This window comes from Solanum tuberosum, unplaced genomic scaffold (genome assembly GCF_000226075.1).
Source record: "Solanum tuberosum cultivar DM 1-3 516 R44 unplaced genomic scaffold, SolTub_3.0 scf00606, whole genome shotgun sequence".
Lineage (NCBI taxonomy): Eukaryota > Viridiplantae > Streptophyta > Magnoliopsida > Solanales > Solanaceae > Solanum > Solanum tuberosum.
The window spans coordinates 167,521-189,815 of NW_006239521.1; the positions used below are offsets into that span (position 1 = coordinate 167,521).

Sequence of the window (22,295 nt, forward strand, 5' to 3'; positions counted from 1 at the left end):
AAAAAAATCAAAGTTGTTTTTGGTGTCTTATTCGAATTTCAAGCACTAAAACTAACCAATAATATTTTGATATTATTATATCAACTTATCAAATTCATCGCGATACTATTTTAATATCATCATATTTTTAAAAATTTGAGTCATGTTTTATTATTCTAACTTTATATTATATAATTTTTATTGAAAATTTACATTATTTGCATTCTTACTTCATAATGTCTGGATATATCTTGCATCTCCATACCTCATTTGTAAGATTACATTGAGTATGTTATAATTATTCAATTTATATTTGTCAACTAAACAAATAAGGCCTCTTTATGAAGTTTAGCTTTAGGCCCCCAAACTTGTTGAGACGACCCTGCTTGCATGTAATTTTTATGGCTTCTTACTATTTGATGTTTCTTTGAATTTTGTATATGTTAGGAGATTTGGGAATGTGAATGGCTATTCAAAGTTCATTTATTTACTGTATACAAAATTCAAGTGGAGAGACTGTTTCTCACCATCAATTCATATAAAAAAAATCTTTGTGAAATTACTTCTGTCAAATTTCAGTTTATTCTTTAAGGGGTCGTTTGGTAGAGTGTATAAGAATAATGCTGAATATGATGTATTAGTAATGCATGCATTAGTTATGCTTGCATTATTTCTTATACATTGTTTGGTTTAATGTATTGGAAATAACAAGCCTTGTATAAAGACTATTAAAAAATATTTGTTTACAAAAATACCCCCACATTATTATTATTATAATTATAATTATAATTCTTATTATAATAATAATAATTATAATTATAATTATAATTAATATTATTATTATTATAATTAATATTATTATAATAATTATTATTATTAGGCTTAGAGGGTAGTTTTGTCATTAGTTAATCTAATGCATGCATTAAAACCATTGCATTGCTAATACCTAGAAATCCATGGTATTAGCAATACACACCTTAATACACAATAGATTGTATAACTAATGCAAGCATTAGTTATACATAGGTTGGAAAAGAGTACCAAACAAGGTACTAGTAATACACAATGCTAATGCATGCGTTATTTTTCCTAATACACTCTACCAAACGACCTCTAAGAGTGTTAGGGAATGGACTCATCTTTCTTCTAATGTTATGCAGATTGATTCACTACTTTGATGACTTTGATTCAAATGTGAGAACTCTTATCCCTTCTTATACAGTATGTGCTCTTTATTGAAGGTTGAATTATGGATATGGGAAAGAAGTACATCTTCAAGTGCAAGAACTTGTAAACAAATGTATTTCTAGTCAAATACAACAATAAGGCTGTTTAGACTAAAGTATCGAAACAAAAGTCTCCTAATGAATCTCCAAAATCAATTGTTGTAATATTATATCTTGGTAATATTGATTCTATACCCCAGATTTGTGAGTTTAAGTAGGAATATAAGAGACAATCTTCAAATTTTGCATCATTTGGCTCTATGTGTTAGGACCGAAATAAGGAGGTGTAATGCGGAAGCTAGCAAAGCAAACCTTGAAAGACCACGAGTAAGAAGACAAACGAGAAACACACCAAAAGAGACAGATTTAACGTGGTTCGGTCAATCGACCTACGTCCACAAAGGAGATGAGCAATCCACTATAAATATGAGAGTACAAAATATAGAGAGAAATAACCTCAACCAATTCACTAGGAATACATGGGAGGTTCACACAAGTGATAACGTATCAAGCTTGTGACCCACAAATTCTCCCCCTAACCAAAACTCTCAAAGCCCTTAAGATTACATTGTTCCTTCTAACCAAAACCCTAGGACTACATTGTGAATGCTGATTAAGTTAGAAGGAACAAGCCTATATTTATAGAGTCCTAGAACCTTTCCTACAAGAAAAAGACTAGTAAAATATTAAAACCTTTTCCTAAAAGGAAAACTTATTTATGGTAAGAAATCAGGGCAAATAATACCCAACAAATCTCCCCCTTGACCTGAATTTCTGACAAAATAAATTTGTCCACCTTCTTCACATAATCTTCAACAGCTTGCTTCTCCTCTCCATAATCTCCTTTACAAAATCTATGTCTCAACATAGAGAACCTCTCTGAAATAATTTCTCCAACAAAAATCTTCGTTACTGTCAAAAAAGGTTGTGGCTAGAACTACACCTGCCAAGATGAACGCCTATCTCTAACATGACTCCATCATTGAACCATGGCTCTGATACCACTTGTTAGGATCGAAATAAGCAGGTGTAATGCGGAAGCTAGCAAAGCAAACCTTGAAAGACCACGAGTAAGAAGACAAACGAGAAACACACCAAAAGAGACAGATTTAACGTGGTTCGGTCAATCGACCTACGTCCACAAAGGAGATGAGCAATCCACTATAAATATGAGAGTACAAAATATAGAGAGAAATAACCTCAACCAATTCACTAGGAATACATGGGAGGTTCACACAAGTGATAACGTATCAAGCTTGTGACCCACAAATTCTCCCCCTAACCAAAACTCTCAAAGCCCTTAAGACTACATTGTGAATGCTGATTAAGTTAGAAGGAACAAACCTATATTTATAGAATCCTAAACCTTTTCCTACAACAAAAGGACTAGCCAATCCAAAACCTTTTCCTAAAAGGAAAACCTATTTATGGTAAGAAATTCATAAATAGGTTTTCCTTTGGCTCTATGTGTTAGGACCGAAATAAGCAGGTGTAATGCGGAAGCTAGTTACTTTTTTTTTTGTTTGATGACAAGGGAAACTCGCGGTCGCTATCCTTTGGGTGCGCACAGGGTAAAACCCCGTTCCTATGCAATAGCTCGCAAACCACATAGAAGAGGTAACCCGCACTAGGCAAGCCCGGTGTGACGAACTTGACCTAGAAGACAAACCCCTTACTTTCGCTGGCAAGGAATTTTGAACTTGAGACCTCCAACATGAAAGTCCCAAGCCCAAACCACTGGGCCACCTCGAAGGTCAGTTAGTGCAAATTACTTTCAAGATAGCTAACAGATAAAGGTAGTTGGCCATTGATTACACGAGTTGAAAAGTGATTATTCATGACATTTATCCTTAGAAAAGGTGCTCTACACTGAAATAATTGAACCAGGTCACCCAAAAATTTGGAAGAAAGCAATAATTAGTTGTGTCGAATAAAAATCAAATTCATTCCTAAATTTTGGAAGAAAGCAGCAATTAAATCTTATATTAGTGTCAACCTTTATAACAGTGTTTTTCTATGAAGCACACTGACTCTTGAATTGCAGTCCCCTTGATGAGAATGGCAATTTTTTCTTTTTTCTTTTTATCAAAATAGTATTTAAAAATATGCAGTGTATTGTGGTCAATATAGCCAGCGTAATGATCATCTCATCTCAGCTAATGACTCTGATTAACATGACTTTTAATAATATTGCATTGTGAATTCAAATCTTGGAACAAATTCATATATAAGGCCATCAAAAGCTTAACCTATGTCTGATACAGGACCTTATGAACAACCTTTGGGCAAATGATGTTGTTCCTTAGGACAATGTACTCGGAGCAATTGGACTTGTCCAACATTTTAAACTTATTTAGGTTGTGATGTACTTATCATCACCATGACACATGTGTTGAATAGTTATTTTATGCAGTTTTATTAAAAGTAGTTCAATTCTCTTATATGAGTTTAAGATCTGACAGTTAGATTAACCATTTTAGGCACTAATGTTATTTTGTTTTAGCTAATCGAAAAGTGTTTATATTAACCGTGAACAGGGGCGAATTTATGTACAAATTTTGGGTCACCGGAATCCGTGGTCATCCGACTAAACACGATATATTACTTTTATAATTATTAAAGAATATATTAAATTAAAACTTGTGGAACCCGTTCTCAAAATGGTACAAGTGCAAGATTTCAACACAAAGGTTGCAGGTTCGATTCAGGCAGCCCCAGTTCGCTTCAATTTTATTTAATTAACTAAAAACACGTTTTTCATTAAAAAAAAAAAGAAGCTAAATTCTGAAAATATATGCTTTGTCCTTTTTCCCTTCTTTTTATAAAGTCTACTTTTTAAATTTCTTGAGATGTAAAATTGTATATTTTTTTATAATTGGATTCTTTTAATAATTAATTTTCAATCAATAATTCATTTAACCAATGCATTTAATCTTTCTTGCGACGTAGTACTCTAGGTATATCAAATTTCTTCTAATAACTTTTTCTCTTAATAATTTTTTTTTGCAAATGATATTTAATATTTTTCTTATGAAAAAGTTATATCTGCTAAGATAATTGAGGTCCTTCAAATGTGGAAGCCTAAAGTAGTTGCCTTTTTTTTTAAAGGGGTAAAGCCATCCCTACAATGGTGCACCCGTCTTCTTGAAATCCTAGATTCGCCTCTGCCCGTGAAGGCATTCTGCTGAAATCACACAAATATAATATCTAATCTTTAATTGAATGTGTATACATGTATTTTCATAGTAGAAGTTGAATATATATGAAAACATCAATTATATTTGTGACCAACTGAATTCAGTATATGTATTTTCAAGTTGTATGTATAGGCCAACTATATATATAAAGTATATGTTAAGTGCATAGGGAGACCAATTGTGTGTATGTCGGGAGTTTATTGTTGTCTCTATTGAGAAAAGATTTTCAGATATACATATACATGTATCTTGTATGTCTGTTATTAATATACATAATATTGTTATGTTTTGGAAAAATTACTTAAATACATAATTTATTTTATCATATTTTCTAAAATTTCTTACCATTTTGAATTTTTTTTACAAAAAATCCCTACTCTCTCCTATTCTCGGATACATCACTTAAGCGATGTATCGGTCAGATGTACTGGGACATAGAGTGATGTATCCGAAACCGAGACACGATGTATCGGAACGTTGAGTGATGTATCTGAAATCGGGACGCTGAGTAATGTATCTGAAATCAGGACGCAATGTATCAAAACATTTTGGAATGTATTCAAATTCCACCAAATTTAAGAAATTTTTGTAATTTAGAAAACAATAAGAATATGATGTAATCATCTCTTAACGGTATGAGATTTGGATAATGTTCTCTAGTAAAATTGGCTATTTGTGCACTTGGGCTGAACATGCCATAGTTAAAAGCCCAATAAAAGAATATGGGTCTAGTTTAGACAGCCCATTAAGACTAGGGTTTTCCTTTAACATAAAACCCTATCTTATTTGTCCTTCACTTTTTCGGACTGAAGACGCCTCCCAAATATTCAGACGCAAAGCAGCCGGGGCAGAAAATGGTGACCTACAAAGTTAGTATCACAAACAAATTTTAACAATTTTTCTTGATTTTCTCGTGTATTTGTTGCAATAATAACTGGAATTTGTGTTGTTGTTGTTGTAGTTCCATCAATACCAGGTTGTAGGGAGAGCTCTACCGTCAGAAAACGATGAGCACCCAAAGATTTACCGTATGAAACTCTGGGCTACAAATGAGGTCCGTGCCAAGTCCAAGTTCTGGTAATTTTTCTCACCCTCTGTGTGTGTTTTTTGTCATATGATCATCTCATTATTAGCTCCCACCCCTTCCAATTGGTATTAGTTCCTAACTACTATAGTGTCATATGAATCAAACATACTCTTATGTGTTGGGGGAATGATTGGCGGTGGCATATACAGATTTTCACTTAGTGGCTCGGAAAATAAATTAGTGCATTGTGATCAGGTTTAATTTTGAACGTGCTAAACTAACCTATAGACTTGTGTTTATGTTGAGGATTCAAAATTTATATATGTACATGAAAAATATCTTATAGATGGTGTATTTTTTGGGGTGAACACCCTCCCGACCCATAGATCTGTCTCTGATGATTGTGGTGTTTGATTTGGCTGGAAAAGGTACTTCTTGAGGAAGCTAAAGAAGGTGAAGAAGAGCAATGGTCAGATGCTAGCTATTAATGAGGTATGATCAAATGCATTTCTTAATTTTCTCTTTGATAAAATGTGTCATTGGGATGAATTAATAGCAAGATTTGTAATGTTGTTGCTTATTTGATTTGTATAGTCCCTAGTTATTATTGTTGGAGTTCATGATTAATTTGTACTTTTACTTGATAAATGTGTCTATGGTTAAGTTCTTTTGCTGGTTATCTAAAGTAAATGTTTCTGTTAATCTGTTATGATGCGTGAATAGTAGTTTCCTAGTAATCTGGTATGTCGGGGTCACCTAAGTGAAATCTTCCATTTGTTTGCCAATCGAAGCTTGTATAGACTTGTCAATGTTAGTCTTTGCATGTGATCAATTGTTGTCTTCTAGATTTTATTTAACTTGTCTGGGTGATATCATTTTCAATTCCCATGTCATTCCTAGTGGTGGTGGTGCACTAAATTTATGTTATTCCTCTTTGCTCTTTGAAATGAGGTCTGTTATAGTGTGATAGAGGTTGGGGGTAAATCATAAAAAATAAAAAGATGTGCATAGGTTTGGATGAAAAATGCAAAGAGAAAGACTATAACAACAACATACCTAATAAAATTCCACAAGTGAGGTCTTGAAAGAAAAAAAACACGATGCTACTTTTTAACAAGTAATACTTATTTTCTTGGATAGAATTTCTTTAAATAATTGCATGTCTGTAATTTGGCCAGACTTTCATAATGGTTTAAATATCACGGTACTACTGCAGAATGTAGCCTTTGACTCAGTAGTTCCAGGTTTTGGAGGTAGCCATAATCTATGTATGTATTCTTGTAATGGTTATTAAAAGTTCCTCCATTTCAATTTCTTTGACCTGTTTTTGATTTGACATGGAGTTTAAGAAAGAAACGTAGACTTGAATTTTGTGGTTTAAAATTAAAGATATGTCAAATGTACCAAAACTAACCTTGGGGTCTTAAACATGTCACGTAGAAAGTTGAAATTAAAGAGTTGCTAAAAAAAGGAAAGTTGCATTATTTTTTAACAGACTAAAAAAGGAAAGTAGTACAAACAAATTGAAACAGAGGGAGTACTATTTCCTTTCTCATATATGATTATGCATATTTTCTCATGGTATATTTTTGTGGTTATACTTCATCCATTGACATAGATGCTGAACATTGTTATTGAGATTTTGTGTTTCTTTTCGTAGATTTTTGAGAAGTACCCAACAAAAATCAAGAACTATGGTATTTGGCTGCGTTACCAAAGTAGGACTGGGTATCATAACATGTACAAGGAGTACCGTGACACCACATTGAATGGTGGTGTAGAACAGATGTACACTGAAATGGCTTCTCGCCACAGGGTCCGCCATCATTGCATCCAGATCATCAAGACAGCCACTATTCCAGCTAAGCTCTGCAAGCGGGAGAGCACAAAGCAGTTCCATGACTCCAAAATCAAGTTCCCGTTGGTGTTCAAGAAAGTCAGGCCACCTACCAGGAAACTCAAGACAACCTACAAGGCCACCAAACCTAACTTGTTTATGTAAAACGTGTTTTGATCTTCTAGTGGATTGAGTTGCTCTTTCAAATTACTTCAATTTTGGTTCTCTGAACTAGTGGATTTCAACATTCACCGGCTAGGGGAGGAAAAAGACACTTTTGTTGTGATCAATCGATTATCTTTTGCGCTCTTTATAGAACTAGATATCAGACTATTATGTTCAATTTTGAGTTATGGTGTTTTGTTTCCTTTGACAGTTGCAATCTTAGTTATATTTCTCGATTTTTGGTTTACCTAATATTCTTTTATAGGGATGCCTAGTATGCAATTTTCTCATTAAGTAATTCTATCATTCCAAGTGGTGGTGCGTGAAGTGGATTATTATTTGAACTATTTTAAAAAAATTGTGCTTTGTACTATACTAGTGTACTTGGGCCGCGTGAAATGAAGAAAGTTAAAATAAATTACATACTAATATCAATAATTACTTTAATAAAATGTTTTTTCATTAATCACATAATTTCATAGAAGAGAAGCTATGAAAAATATTTAGGTTAAATATGAAATTCACTAAGAAATCAATATATGTGAACTTCGGAAAGTTAAATATTAAAAATAAATTTCATAGAGAAAAAGAGAAGGTAAAAAAGATTCAAAAAAATGACACATACGAATTCCTATTTCTTTTAATTTTGCTTGGCTTAAACGCAAAATATTAAAAAGTATATTTCACATTTTTAAATAAATATTACATTCAATATAATAAATTTCTAAGAATAAAGAGTCACAGTAATTAAGAGGATTAACAATGTGGCTTTGGACTTGTTTGTAACATAATAGGTGTAATATTTGTACATTATTACACTAATAAAGAACATTAATTATAGAAAATGAAAAGACAATCAAATTAGAGTAAATAGAAAGCAAGGAAATCAATTGTATTTTAAAAATTAACATTAATCGCAATTTTGAAATAACTTGAGAACTCCTGGAAAACAACAAATATGAAAAATATAAAGACCGCAACTTGACTTATTAATAAACAACTTGAAATCTCCTAGAAAACAACAAAAATGAAAAATTTAAAGATTGCAAATTTACACATAAATAAATAATTTGTTTTTAATAAAATCAACTGTATTTTCAAAATTATAAATTTAAATGCTCATATTCTATCATTTTTTGTTAATAAAAATTGCTCCACCAGACTATGGAAGTATATGTACGAATTTTTTTAAGTAGCATATCGATCTCCATTGACTCATTTCCTGTTTCTATGTTTTAAAATATTATACCCACAAACACAATAAATTAATATTATCAACAAAAAAGTGAAAGATGAATTTACCCGAACAATAATTTTTTTGAAGAGTGTTATCATTATAATATAATCAAATTATCTAAGAATTACATAGAGGTCTAAAGAGAATAAATTAAATGTTTTTTTTAAAAAAAACTCGGGATTTATATCTTCACAAACACAAACAAATAATATTAAATTTATGATTTCAACAAAGAAAGAGTTGTAATTATATTAGACATATCAAATTATTTTACCTTGTAAAATCAAATTATGCAAGAATGTCTTAACCATTTTTCACTTATAGATATATCTCCTATAATCTGCAAAATATGATTAAATAAGTTAAAAATTATCTAGCAAAAGAAGAAAAAGATAAAGAATAAGGAGAAAATTGCATTTAATCATAAGTCCTCCTACACATATAATCAGTTTTGACAAAACATAAACAATTCAAAAGGAAATAATAGAATAGAAACATTACTTCTTAAGCACCTAAAAAAAATCAAGAACAATCAATATATATAGCTCAAAATCCATTAATCTCCATCTCTAGATGATTTCATTTCATCCTATATACAAGAGTCAAGAAAAATAATAACAAATTATTACTCCTAAAATGAATCTCCATTTTTATGGTTATAAAGAGAATCATAAAGATAACAAAACAAAATAATTTATCTAGAAGAAACAAAAATATGCTTTGACATATTAGCCTTACTTGCTAATTAAAAGTAATATATGAAATCATATTGGAAAAGATAATGCACCTCAAAGCGTACAAATATTGTAACATGTCTGCCACTAATTCTCTAACCAAAGATGACTACAAAATAACACACAATTTTAGTGTGATTTTATAGTGTTAATATAACCTTCCACATTAAATAATTAGAGGTTATGAATATGAAAGGCTTGAGAGGTTATGAATATGAAAGGTTTGGGAGTTATGAATATTATTAATACTAATTTAAGAATAGAATTTATATAATTGAAGAGGTATAAGTTAAGAAGATGATTTTGCAAGAAATTTTTTTTTTGAAAGAAATAAGAAAAAATATCAAGAAAAGAAGAAAAATAAAATAAAATGAATGGAGGCAATAGAGAGGTGCCACATCACCTTTTCTATGTTCCTCCTTTATATATATACATATATAAGTTGGTTAGCAATCCTAAGGTGTTTTCTCATTTGTCAATGTTCATGAATGATGAATTGTAGAAAAGCTTTGTATTGGTTAAGTTCACGAGTTGGAGATAAGTAGACTTGACGGACCTAGATTGCTGGATCCCATTATTGAGTTTCAATCAAGAAGTGTCGAAACTTCAATTCAAAAAATCAATAACCTCTTTAGGGAAAAAAATAGAAGACCAGTAATAATTACTCCCGTTCTAGCATTTGGACTTGTCTGTACTGTTCTAGGTTTATATCCTCATAGAAAACATTCCCCTTATTACTTTTTAGGTGAAAAAATACTGTTAAAATTATTTCTTTTGAGATGTCATCCTTGATACTTGGAGAGATTATGTTATCTGCAAAATACATGGTTAAATCTCTTTTATCAAATTAGGCCTTCTGAAGAACATATCTATATACTACTAGGGAAGTTCAAAATTGAATTGAAAAAAATATTACTATTGGTTTATTGGTAACGGATTTAGCGGTTTTGGTAATGGTATTGATTTTATTTTATATATTGAGTTAATAGTTTGTAATGGTTTGAAGTTTTTTCTTAACGGATCAATATTTAGTTTCATATATTTATTTCTGACAGTCTCAAACCCTCGATTATTCTACAAGGTGTCAATGTTAGTTTTTGAGCAAAGATGTAATCTTTCAACTCACGTGCATGGTTCTTTAGTTTATCACCTTTTTTTTTTATTTTTTTATGTGTGTCATATCTTAATAGTTAAACTGATAATCGAAGCATTAACGATTAATAACCCGATATCTTCATGATTTTATGTGTGTCATATCTTAATAGTTAAACTGATAATCGAAGCATTAACGATTAATAACCCGATATCTTCATGATTTTATGTGTGTCATATCTTAATAGTTAAACTGATAATCGAAGCATTAACGATTAATAACCCGATATCTTCATGATTTTGCATGTCTATCATTGATAACCGATAAAGCAAAAAAATATTGGGTTAGATCCACCGAAGTGGGTAGCCTTAACCGGATGTGTCTGATAACAGGTAAAGCCCGAAGGCTGTTCCCGTCCCTGTCGGGGGAGATGCCAACCATCTCTCCTTTCTACGAACACAATTATATCTAAGTTACGCATTCTATATAAATTCATAAGGATTTCACAAAAGAGGCGATGTGGGATAGCTTGCAGCGTATACTGACCACTTTCTCATTTCACTTCCAACGTTTTCAGCTTCTCTCTTAAGCAATAAAGAATCACAAATCATAGGGTTACCAAGATTGGAATCACAAATACACATATTAATAATACATGAATTAGTCAGTTATGTATTAGTTATTCCATCTTTTACCTTCTATAAAATAATATGTAGATTTTTTCATAACTTATATATGCATCAGTTATGCACGATTGTAAATTACAATCAAACGACATCGTACTTGGTATGCTGAATTATATACTTAACAAATAAAATGCTACTAAACATGATACTAATTATTCTAATTTTAATACGTAAATATTTCACTTCTTAACCAGCAATCAAACGATCCCTTACTGTTTTCAGTTTTAGGTTTCTCTACAATATAATAACAACAATCTGCGGATCTGTTAGTGAGAAGGGAAGCCAGTGCATTTAAAGGAAGGAAAATACAATAAATGATAGGGAAGTCTAAGCGTGAATATATATGATGCAACCCCGTAGCGGAGCTACAGTGTATCAAGGATGGTTAAGTGAACACCCTTCGCAGAAATATTATGTTATAAAATGCTGATACAACTTGCTCAACATTTCTCATTTTCTGGCTATAATTTTTTTATTCTTCTATTTTCTGGGTTAATAGACAAGTGAGGACTTGCTTTAACAACCAAGAATAACTATTGAGATCTGGAAGATCAAATAATCAAAGTGTTAACAATGCTCTCAACCTCAAAATACCATAGTGTATTTTCTATCTTTTACATATTTCAAAACTGGTTGCTGCCTAACCAAGCCTGAAAACATCCAATTATCTAAAGGTGGAAAAATACCAGAAAAAGTTAAGATTGTCGTTGCAAAGAACAAAAACAACCAAAATTCGCAATTGCTATGTTGAGATGAAGCAGCCTCTCTATACCACACTAAATTAAGCCTCAGAAGCAGAAGGTTGCTCTTGCTATACTAAGCTGACTTAGGGCTTGAAGTCAGAAAACACGACAACAGAGTTGTGACCACCAAAACCAAATGAATTTGAGATTGCTGCAGATGAAAAACAAATGTTAGCAAACATCTTGAACATTTATTTCTCCATCCATTCATCTGGAGAAAAAGATTATATGGTGACAAAAGTGCACACATTCTCTTACCAACATTGATCTCGTGCTGCTGTTTCTTGTTTGGAACGGTATCAAACTCAACTGAAGGCTCAGTATTCTGCATAATTCACAATAACAGGAGATATGCAAATTAAAAATGAGCATATGAGTCAATATTTGTAAATTTAAGTTCCCAAAGAGAAAATAACATACGAATTGGTTTATGGAAGGATGCAGCCAGCCAGTTTTAATGGCTTTAACTGTTGCAATGGCTTCCAGGCCACCAGCAGCACCCAGGCAGTGGCCTATCATGGACTGCAAGAACGGAAAATGACAAACTTCGAAGGATCAACAAATTGCCAATATTCCAAGAAAGTTCACAGCAATGAAAGAAAGTACTAAAAGATACTCCGCCCATTCACTTTTACTAGTCACATTTGGACTTGGCACACCCATTAAGAAAACAATAATTGACATGAATATTTTACCACACTACTCCTATTAATTGATGTTTAGTATTAGGTGTTGGAAAATGATTTGGGGAATAAGTAATCAATGCTAAGGGTAAAACATGAATTTTTTTTTTGCCTTTTCTTGATATGTTAAAAGTGACAAGTAAAAGTGAAAATCTATTTTTGGAATTGTGGACAAGTATAAGTGAACAGAGGGAGTAACATTATGATTGAGAAGGTTACCTTGGTTGCATTCATTTTGATCTCTGAAGTGTTCTTGAATACCTTCTTAATAGCATTTACCTCAGCTAGATCACCAACTATTGTGGAAGTTGCATGAGCATTTATGTAATTAACCTGAAAATAAACAAAAAGGAGAGACCAGTTGACTAATCAAACTAACCTCCGAACATTTATGAGCAGTTTTAACATTATAGTCTCTATTACTCACAGATAGTGACTAACGCCATAATGTTTGAAGTACCATCTAAACAAGGTTCTAAATGACAACTGAAAAGCATCCTAAACAAAGATCTAAGTGGCCAAGTGAACAAACTGCTGTTCTAACTTTCAGTCATTTTGTTTCATCTCCATCCCTTTAAAAGTACTAGTAAACGATCAGTATCATAGAAACAGATCGAGTAAACTCATTAAGAGGTAGCAGCATGTGGGAATAATAAAAGGATTACATGACTTCCAATCTTATCTGTTCAATCAATAACTAAGAACACCAAAAGGTAGGTAGTTCCACATTCATCAAAGCTCAACCTGAAAAACTCTATGACAGTGAATTAAGCTTTCTTGACTTCAACATGAAAAAGATGGGATTCGAAAAGAAATAGAGGATCAATCGACAATTCTTTTCTTTCTTCATATCAATGACAGTCCTGAACAGTTTCTGCGAAAACTAGCAAGGACATCCTCTTTGCCGATGCTATTCATCCTCATCAGAGGAGACTATGTCAGGGAATTTAACGCAAAACGAAGCAACCAGAGTTGGATTTTCATGCTCACTTATGGTTTGGCAATGACACTGATCCTATGTGATGCTGATTTTGAATAATTTTCATATCTTAGTGATTCTTCCCATAACCATATCGCCCTGCACTTGGTTATAACTGTCACAGTATCTTCCCACACAGCCATTTACATCCCTCCAATAAAGATATGTTGGTCATTTCTTTTCCCTTGACCAAGATTTTTTTAGTTTTATTTTTATAAACATCTTGACCAAGATATCTTTAGTTCTCTTTTTATAAATATCTCGACCAAGATATTTATATTTTCTTAGAATTTAGTTTAGTTTTCTCATCTAATGCAATTTGTTGAAAATTAGCACTACTAATGTTGAGCTTTTTTCATTAAAGCCCACGCTTTATTTGCGCTTTGCGCTTAAAGTCCCCACGGACCTTAGAGCTTTTTTACGCTTTTCGCCTTTGATAACACTACACTTTTGCGGGATTTAAAGGAAGTACAGAAAATTCATAGTATTTTTGAGTGAGTGAATGACATCTATTAAGGTTGATAATTTGAGGATGAGGGATGTTAAGGAGCTTCGTAAAGCTCTATTTGAGAAATGATCGTGGAGAAAACGAGGTAGAGGAGAAGGCTTTGTTAAGAAAGGTGATAGGGACATATCTGAGGACAACATTCAGGAAAATTTAAAACATCACTAGCCTTTCTAGGATAGCTTTATGGAGGAGTTTTATGAATATCTAAGATGTATCTACTAATCATGCTAGATAATGGTGGAAAAGCATGAAAATATCCTTATTTGGGATCACCAGTGAAGAGAAGATAATTCCTCAAGACTGAATTCATCAAATTTCTCTTAATTGGCGGAGTGGGAACAAGAACTCCTGGCAGTTATATATTCTCCTAATTTGCAGGATACTGGAAGGGAGGCCAAAATGGGAGGAAGCATGTGTCTAAAACATTTTCTGTCAATTTTTTTCTTTGATAAGGGTCAGTAGTGGCTCTCTCATGCAACTGTTAGGACAACAAATCTAGGAAGTAGCATAGTTTGAACAAACAGCTTCCCAGAATTCAAGCCTAAACAAGAGAAGTAGAGCTTCTATCGATTATTATTTTATGTTGTAAAGAAGCTGGCCATTTACCCTGGAATTAAATCGATCGATCGAGAGAATATTGTTTATTGCTTGTGTAAGAAGCTGGTGAAGAAGTAGGCCATCTACTCCTACACTGCAAATTTGTTGACAAATTATGGAATTCACTACTCTAATGTTATTGTGCAGGGAATTAACTGGGTTATGTTGGGTGTAGTGTGGCCCTTTTTCCAAAAACTGGAGTTTAGAGGCAATAGATAGGTGCTTCGTCCCATCTGCCAAAGTCTTGATGGGCAAAATTATTTGGTACTTGTGTTGGTGGAGTTAGCAAGTACATAGTGGAATTAGTCGAGGTATGCGCAAGCTAGCCAAACACAACCGTAATAAGAAAGAATAGAAAGAGGGTCAGCAATGTTATTCCACATGCAAGTATAAGGAAAGGAATAGGTGCACCTCTGAGGGAGAAGAAATTCAGTGATGCACATTCAGAACATCCTCTTCTTCACATAAAATGGACAGAGGACAATTTGGTTTGTACATTTTCTAGCACAAAATTCTTTGTTGTGTGCAACTTTTCTCCTTTTTTGCTCCATTCTTCGTTTCACATAAAGGGACACCTGTCTATGTTGTATGCTTAGGCTTCTCTGGTATAACTTTGTGGTCCTTACCTTTGGCCCTATTTCTGGCTTTCTTGTTAGAATGCTCACTTTCTACACTATTTATGTACAAAGATTTCCCCATATTGTCCATATAATAACCTTATATACTTATCTAAAAAACAAGGCACTTCATATTGCTAAGGAAATTTAGAACAAGCTCAGATGCTACAAGTGTTCTTTCAGACTAATGAAGAAATAAGAAATGTTGAGTCCTACATTTCCAAGAGAAGAAGTGTACAAAGTAAAAGCCTCAAACAAGGTCCGTGTCTCATGATAAAACATATTATTGATGTCAGCACTACATTTTCTATGTCCATTACGCTTTACTTAATGATGAATAGCTCATGAAATGAAGAATACGGAAGTACAAATGTTGGATTTAGTGCCTGAAGGACAACAGATATGACCTAATATATATTGTCTAAATCTACAGCAATTTGTTCTTTCCTGCAGCCCAGTTACTGTTTCTTGACTATTGAGTGGACATAACAAAAGTAGAACATCAAATGAGTGTACGAAGAGAACCAAAAATACCTCTTCTGGTGACACTCCAGCATCTTCAAGGCTACTAAGGATACATGAAGAAACACCAAGTCCATCAGCTCTAGGGTCAGTCATGTGATGTGCATCACAATTTACTGCACCACCCAAATATTCTGCAATTATTGGTGCTCCTCGTTTCATTGCATGCTCCAAACTTTCCATCACCTGTCAACAACTCCATCCAATTGTCATGATGTATTCCCAAAGGTGATCATGTTATATGAGAGTGATACGATAAGGCAGTGCTTTGTCCAAAACTGTGTTCCACCGAGCAATGAGAGAGCACTTAAGATTTTTTCAAAAAAAAAAAAGAGTTTATGTCAAGGGGTTCCTGTTGGAGGATATATGTTGTTGTCTCCTTATGTAGTCTTAGGCAATCCCTACCTCATGAACTAGCTTTGCGTTGAGTTAAGCCCAAGGTTCATTTTCTTAACATATTTAATTAGTTCATGAAGGAAAGAAACATCAATTGTTAAAAAACAGGACAACACAAAACATTGGTCCAACAAAGATAGATAGCTTAGAGGATGTCCATGTTATCAAACTTTAATAAGCACTTCAGCTAACTTACCAACACTCCAGCTCCCTCTCCCATAACAAAGCCGTCTCTATCTTTGTCCCACGGTCTAGAAGCAGTTTGAGGATCATCATTTCTTTGAGACAAAGCTCTGCATGCCACAAAACCTCCCAACCCAATAGGAATTATGGCAGCTTCAGTTCCACCAGCTATCATCAAATCAGCTTCACCTCGACGGATGTGATTTGCAGCAGCATAGAAACAATAGTTGGAGGTAGCACAAGCAGTTGAAATCGAGTAGTTCGGTCCCATGAAACCAACATCAATTGCAAGCAAGGCCGAACCCATATTTGTTATGGCATATGGTATGAAAAATGGAGTAATTTTCCTGTGACCCTTTTCGATTAAGGCTTGGACGCCATCTGAAAAAACTGTAAGACCACCCATTCCTGTCCCTACCAAAACACCAGCTCGCTCCTTATCAATCTGTAGTCAAAATAGAACTAAAGAACTTAAAACTCTTTCCTACTTGAAAAGAGAAACAAATCCAGACAAAGAAGGTTTGTCCACTAGTAAGCATGATTTTCAAATGCAGTAACTAAAAGAATCAACAGCGGACAATGTTTCATTGCTAAGACCATTAGTATTGACTATTTTAACCCACTCACAGAAAGCTTAGGCAGAAAAAGAATATGAAAAGATGTCAAAGCACAAAATCAGAAGATAAGAGACCAGAGAGTTTGTTCATGAAGTGAAGTTCCAACATCACAACAACTGGGTTTATTCCATATTCCGTAGATTTCAAATATTAAAAAAACATAGAAGCTAAACTGGACGATATATAGGTGTGAAGTTCTAAAATTCAGGGGAGATTCATGGACAATAATAGCACCAATTAACTAGCAAGCATATGGTCCGCTACCAAAAGGCACGGAAAGAGCGGAAAGTAAGAAGGTTAGTCTGGAGAATAAGGAATCCAAGGAAGCTCTACTGGAGCCTCAACTCCAATCTTGGCTCCCATTGCCTTAGTTTGCTAATCAAGAACAAGTTTTATGGTAGCCGCATAGTGGAGGTAGATGTAGTACCTATAATTACAAATGGCTGATTAATAAAACAATGGAGACACCAAGTTGAAATCGAGGGAGACATCAATGAGTACCAATATATGAGAACATATCTAAAATAGTCGTAGGACTACATATACCATACACATGCAGTGGGAGATTGTCTGAACAACAACTATTCGAAGACCATCCTGTCAGGAGGTCACTGGGAAATTTTTACTCTCAATTAATTTTGTTAACAATATGTGCTGCTTGTATGGAAAATCTCTACATACTGAGGAGGCAGCTGACTTTGATTATTGAACAAATCCAGTAAAACTGCTGAAGAATTATAATATCATTCTGGTCTTTCACAAATAAATTAAAGACTTTAGGGCTCGTTTGGTAGAGTGTATTAGTAAAAATAATACATGCATCAGCTTTGTGTATTAGTACTCTATTGTGTATTGAGGTGTGTATTACTAATACGTGGAAATCCATGGTATTAGTAATGCAAGTGCTTTCAATGCATGCATTAGCATAGTTAAAGACGCATTTGCCCCTAAAAAGTTTTTGTACATCTTTTCCAATGTATCTGTAGAGGGTATTTTTGTAAATAAATATATTTTTAGAAATAATGCAACACATGTTATTTTTAATACACCAAACCAAACAATGCATAAGAAATAATCTCTCCATAACTAATGCAAGCATTACTTATACACTTTATTTAGCATTATTCTAATACACTCTACCAAACGACCCCTTAACATATAGCTCATGACGTAAGAGACCTATGAAAATATACACCTCTATTGTTGTTCAAAAGGTGAGAAAAGGTAATATTTTTAATCTTAAGTAGATCTTTAAGACAATAGCTACTTCTTGGGTTGCTGGAATCATCGTATATATATAGGCGGAATGACCTGAGATACCCCTGTACTTGGCTCCGTTTGTCAGCTGAACCCTCATACTTATTACTTTGACAACTAGACCCTTAAAGCCAGCAGAACACAACATTTTAAGCCCTTTTCTCCTCCGGTAAGTGTGCGTGTAATGGACGCGATTACACGTGGAATTCCACATCATTTTTAGTGCCACGTACGAAATTAATTGCTAAAAACATAAAAAATCAAATAGATCAATTTTTTAATTTCTTAAACTTTTCAAATAGTCATCTTCTTCATATTTGGTCACAAATTGAGCACTAAATTCATACCCATTAGATCCAATTCTTCTCGATTTAACTTGTAAATTCAACTACAAGTTCACCAACACAAACTCAATGAACCCCATTTATTATTTTTACAAATTCACAAGACCCATTTATTATTTTTTAAGCTTTTTCAAGCTTATCAATGAAGTTTTGAAATTTTCAATAGTCACAATCATCCTTCAGATTATCCACATCTCCTCGTTGAAACCATCAAATAAAATAATGGTACTAATATTTTTCAAACCTAAAAAATGAAAATTTTAGAAGAAGTTGAGGCTACTGATTTGTATACAAAAAAAGAAGAAGAAGAGGCGGAGAAGAGTGAATGTGGGGCTGGAGAAAGAAGAAAGTTGAGGGCTGTGGTAGAGGAGAGAGGGCTGGTGGAGGAGAAGAAAGTCGTGGGTGAGTGGGCAAGTGGGTGAAGGAGGGTTGAAGAGGATGAATCTTATTTTTTAATTTTGTTAATTGATTTTTTTAAAAGCAAAATATTGTTTTAACTCGCTTTCAAGCACGTGTATTCACACATATTTCCAACTCACCAATATTAATGTCACATAAGCTAGGTCAATGGTTAGAGGGGTTTAAAATATTGTGTTCGGATGAGTTTAAGGGTTTGGTTGGCAAAGTGATGAGTAGGAGGTTCAACTGACAAACGGAGCCAAGTACAAGGGTCTCCCAGGTCATTCCACCTATATATATATATTAAACTAAACATAACTTGCTACACCTGAGTAGTTTGGTCCATTTTTTGTCAATTTTTTTAATAAGTAATCAAGGATTTCATAAGTACTTGCACTAAGCCAGTACCACAAAATGTAATTCCAGATTGTGCAAATTCTCTATTGTATCTAGGATTGCATCTGCATCATGTACAATAACCAGGCTGAACCAAAAGTTAGCAAGACTATACATCTTTGTTTAAGGCTATGTATGTTCCTTCTGTTGCCTTTAAAAAATTCTGCTATTTCTTTCAAGCCATACAGTTCACCAAACAGCTTGAGGGATGGTATTCCAAGTCTTTCGCAATTCCTTGGACAACCACACTATGTTCCAGTATTGCAGTAGCTCAAAAATGGATCTTGGTATGGCCCAAGACAAGCTAAATATAGCCAAAAACATGCACCAAAACTGACTAGTTACTCTACAATGCAAGAAGAGTTGTCCAACATCTTCATAGTGTTCCTCACACATTGGGCACCTACTGAAAAGCTAAAAACTCCTCTTTTGAAGGTTGGAATGAGTGAGACAAGCTTCCCTAGCCCCAATCCAAGAGAAGCAGGAGACCTTCAAAGGACCCTTGCTAAAGAAGATCTTTTTCCAAGACTAAAAAACTCTATCACTGATTGAAAGACACCTTTGAGATGTCCCTTCCACCGGATAGAATCTACTGTATTATTCCAGTAAATGTTGATGGGCATGGATTAGCTAAAGATACCATTGTATTAGAGGAAAGCTAGACATGGATACTTCTCCTTCATTTGGTTACCTTCTCTAATTCTACTAACAAAATGTAGGAACAGAGTAAAAATACCAATCAAACATATCACACAACTCCAAAGCAAATTCAAAAGCTTAAGAGACAAAAAAGATTAACCAAAAAATATACATATGTAAGCATCCAAACCCATAAATTCCCTTGTAATGAGCCAAAATACCAATAAAACAGATCACATCAAACCCCATTTTCATCTCAAAGATAACCAAAGCAATTTCAAGAACTTAAACATGAAATCAAAACCTTTTTATCTCTGTCGATACCAAGATCCGCATTTTCCAGTGCTTTTTTCCCAGCAACAATGCAATACCTGAGACAATCATCAAGCCTTCTATCATTCTTACCATCAATATAACCATCAGCTTTAAAGCCTCTAATTTGTCCACCAAATCTAGTAGGAAATTTCGAAGCATCAAATCGATCAATTAGAGTAACCCCACTTTCACCAGCTAATAACTTATCATAATAAGCATCAACATCATTCCCAAACACAGAAACAAGACCCATCCCAGTTATAACAACACGCTTTTTGGGGTCTTTTTCCCTTGTCGGAGCTGAAACTGTAGTGGATGAAGCTGAGATAAAAGGGGTTCTTTTGGGTCTCAATGGCTTTACATTGGTGAATTGGGGTATGGTTTTGAGAAATGGGTCGACCGGAGATGGCCGGAGAGATGAAGATTGGATAGCTTGCATGGTTACCGCCGGAGAAGGAAAGATGTAGTTAGTGGAGTTTCGATGACAACAATGTGGATGCAGGGGAAAGGCTTAAAGCTACAGAGAATGTTTTATCAAATCACAATCTATATATATTAATATAAAATAAAATTTAGTATGTCTCCTCCAAGTTTGGTGTCATAATTAGGGCTTCAGAATAAAAATCGATTCAAATTGAAATCATATATGTCCGAATTCATCTTATGATTTTATATCGTGATTTCATATCGCAATTCGCAAGTCCAAATGCCTATTTAAATTAATTTTTTTTTGGGGATTTAGCTTAACTTGATACTAATTTTAAAGAATCTGATAGTGCTTGATCAGATTCTGATTTTATTTTCAAAAATAAAAAGAATTCGAATCAAACAGATAAATTAAATTTATAATACTATTTTTTATTTGAATAATTTTAAGTACATATATTATATATATTTTCTATTAAAATTTTTATTTACCAGTAGTTTTATTTCTGAGAGGGCAATGGATTTTAAGTTATAAGTTTGTTTATTAAAACTAGTTCACTGTATGTGTATTGTACGTGTTTGTTGTGCCAACACTAAAGACGACATGGCATATAAGAAGATTGAGTATTGTAATTGAAATTATGATATATGTAATATTATAGTTATTTAAATGGAAATAATGTGTTTCTTTTGATTTTAGTATACTTGTGTTGTATAGCACAAAATACATATGAAATGAATAGATTATAGAAAAATAGAAACTAAAGCTAAAAATAAATGTAATACCTACGTATACTAATTGATGAAAATGAGAGTTATTAAATTGATACAATAGATCAAGTAAATATGTATTATATCTAAAAATAATAATAAATTTAGTTATACAATACTTGTAAACCAATACGACATAACCTTTGATCCCACATTATTTTAAGATTTTCTTGTTGAAATCTTCGAATTTCGATCATTCACGTAAGAATTTACCAATCATTGCATATTGTAAATTCTCAATGATATTCATTCGATTCATTTCTTTCTCAATCCACTTCACCACATGTTCTCATCTCTCAATTGATGAGATTCCTAAGTGCGAAAAGACAATGCAAACTTGTTATATCGAAAATTATTTTTTGATTGGAATAGGTCCAATATTTGTTCTCATTTGCATAAGAGCAGAGATTGTTTGTCACGATCCGAGCGTACACCCTGAACGTGGCCGGCACTCGAGAACCATTGCTGGTCCCCAAGCGAACCCTCATCTTGGTTGACTACAAGCGGAAGACTAACTCAAGCATACATAAGCATCAAACTGAAAGAAACGTTTGAAACAGTTTACTGAATCTCAAAACTTAACTAAATATACTAAGTATGAAACATAAGTTTTAAATAAAACATCTGAAACTGAAAGACTCTCCAAAACTGTCTATCTATGAAGCCTCTACTATACAAAGATGAGTGTCGGTACAAGACACACGACTCCTCAAGGAAACTAC

The 22,295-nt window shown here is 33.4% G+C and overlaps 2 protein-coding genes across 2 annotated transcripts; one reads left to right on the plus strand and one right to left on the minus strand.

The window, feature by feature from the left end:
- The first annotated feature begins 5,238 nt into the window (after window positions 1-5,238).
- Window positions 5,239-7,581, plus strand: LOC102602148 (60S ribosomal protein L18a-like). Its single transcript, NM_001288305.1, is given in 4 exon segments — window positions 5,239-5,271; window positions 5,364-5,479; window positions 5,858-5,921; window positions 7,090-7,581. Coding segments are annotated over 4 exon segments (537 nt in total). The 5' UTR covers window positions 5,239-5,256; the 3' UTR covers window positions 7,432-7,581.
- Window positions 7,582-11,692: 4,111 nt separating this feature from the next.
- LOC102602484 (3-oxoacyl-[acyl-carrier-protein] synthase I, chloroplastic-like) lies at window positions 11,693-20,916 on the minus strand. The gene is made up of 7 exons (XM_006366035.2): window positions 20,366-20,916; window positions 16,423-16,854; window positions 15,843-16,016; window positions 12,827-12,940; window positions 12,345-12,446; window positions 12,183-12,249; window positions 11,693-12,075 (listed from the first exon to the last, which is right to left on the minus strand). Exons 1-7 carry the CDS (start codon window positions 20,813-20,815, stop codon window positions 12,008-12,010), a joined length of 1,407 nt encoding a protein of 468 aa, XP_006366097.1. The 5' UTR covers window positions 20,816-20,916; the 3' UTR covers window positions 11,693-12,007.
- Window positions 20,917-22,295: the final 1,379 nt, after the last annotated feature.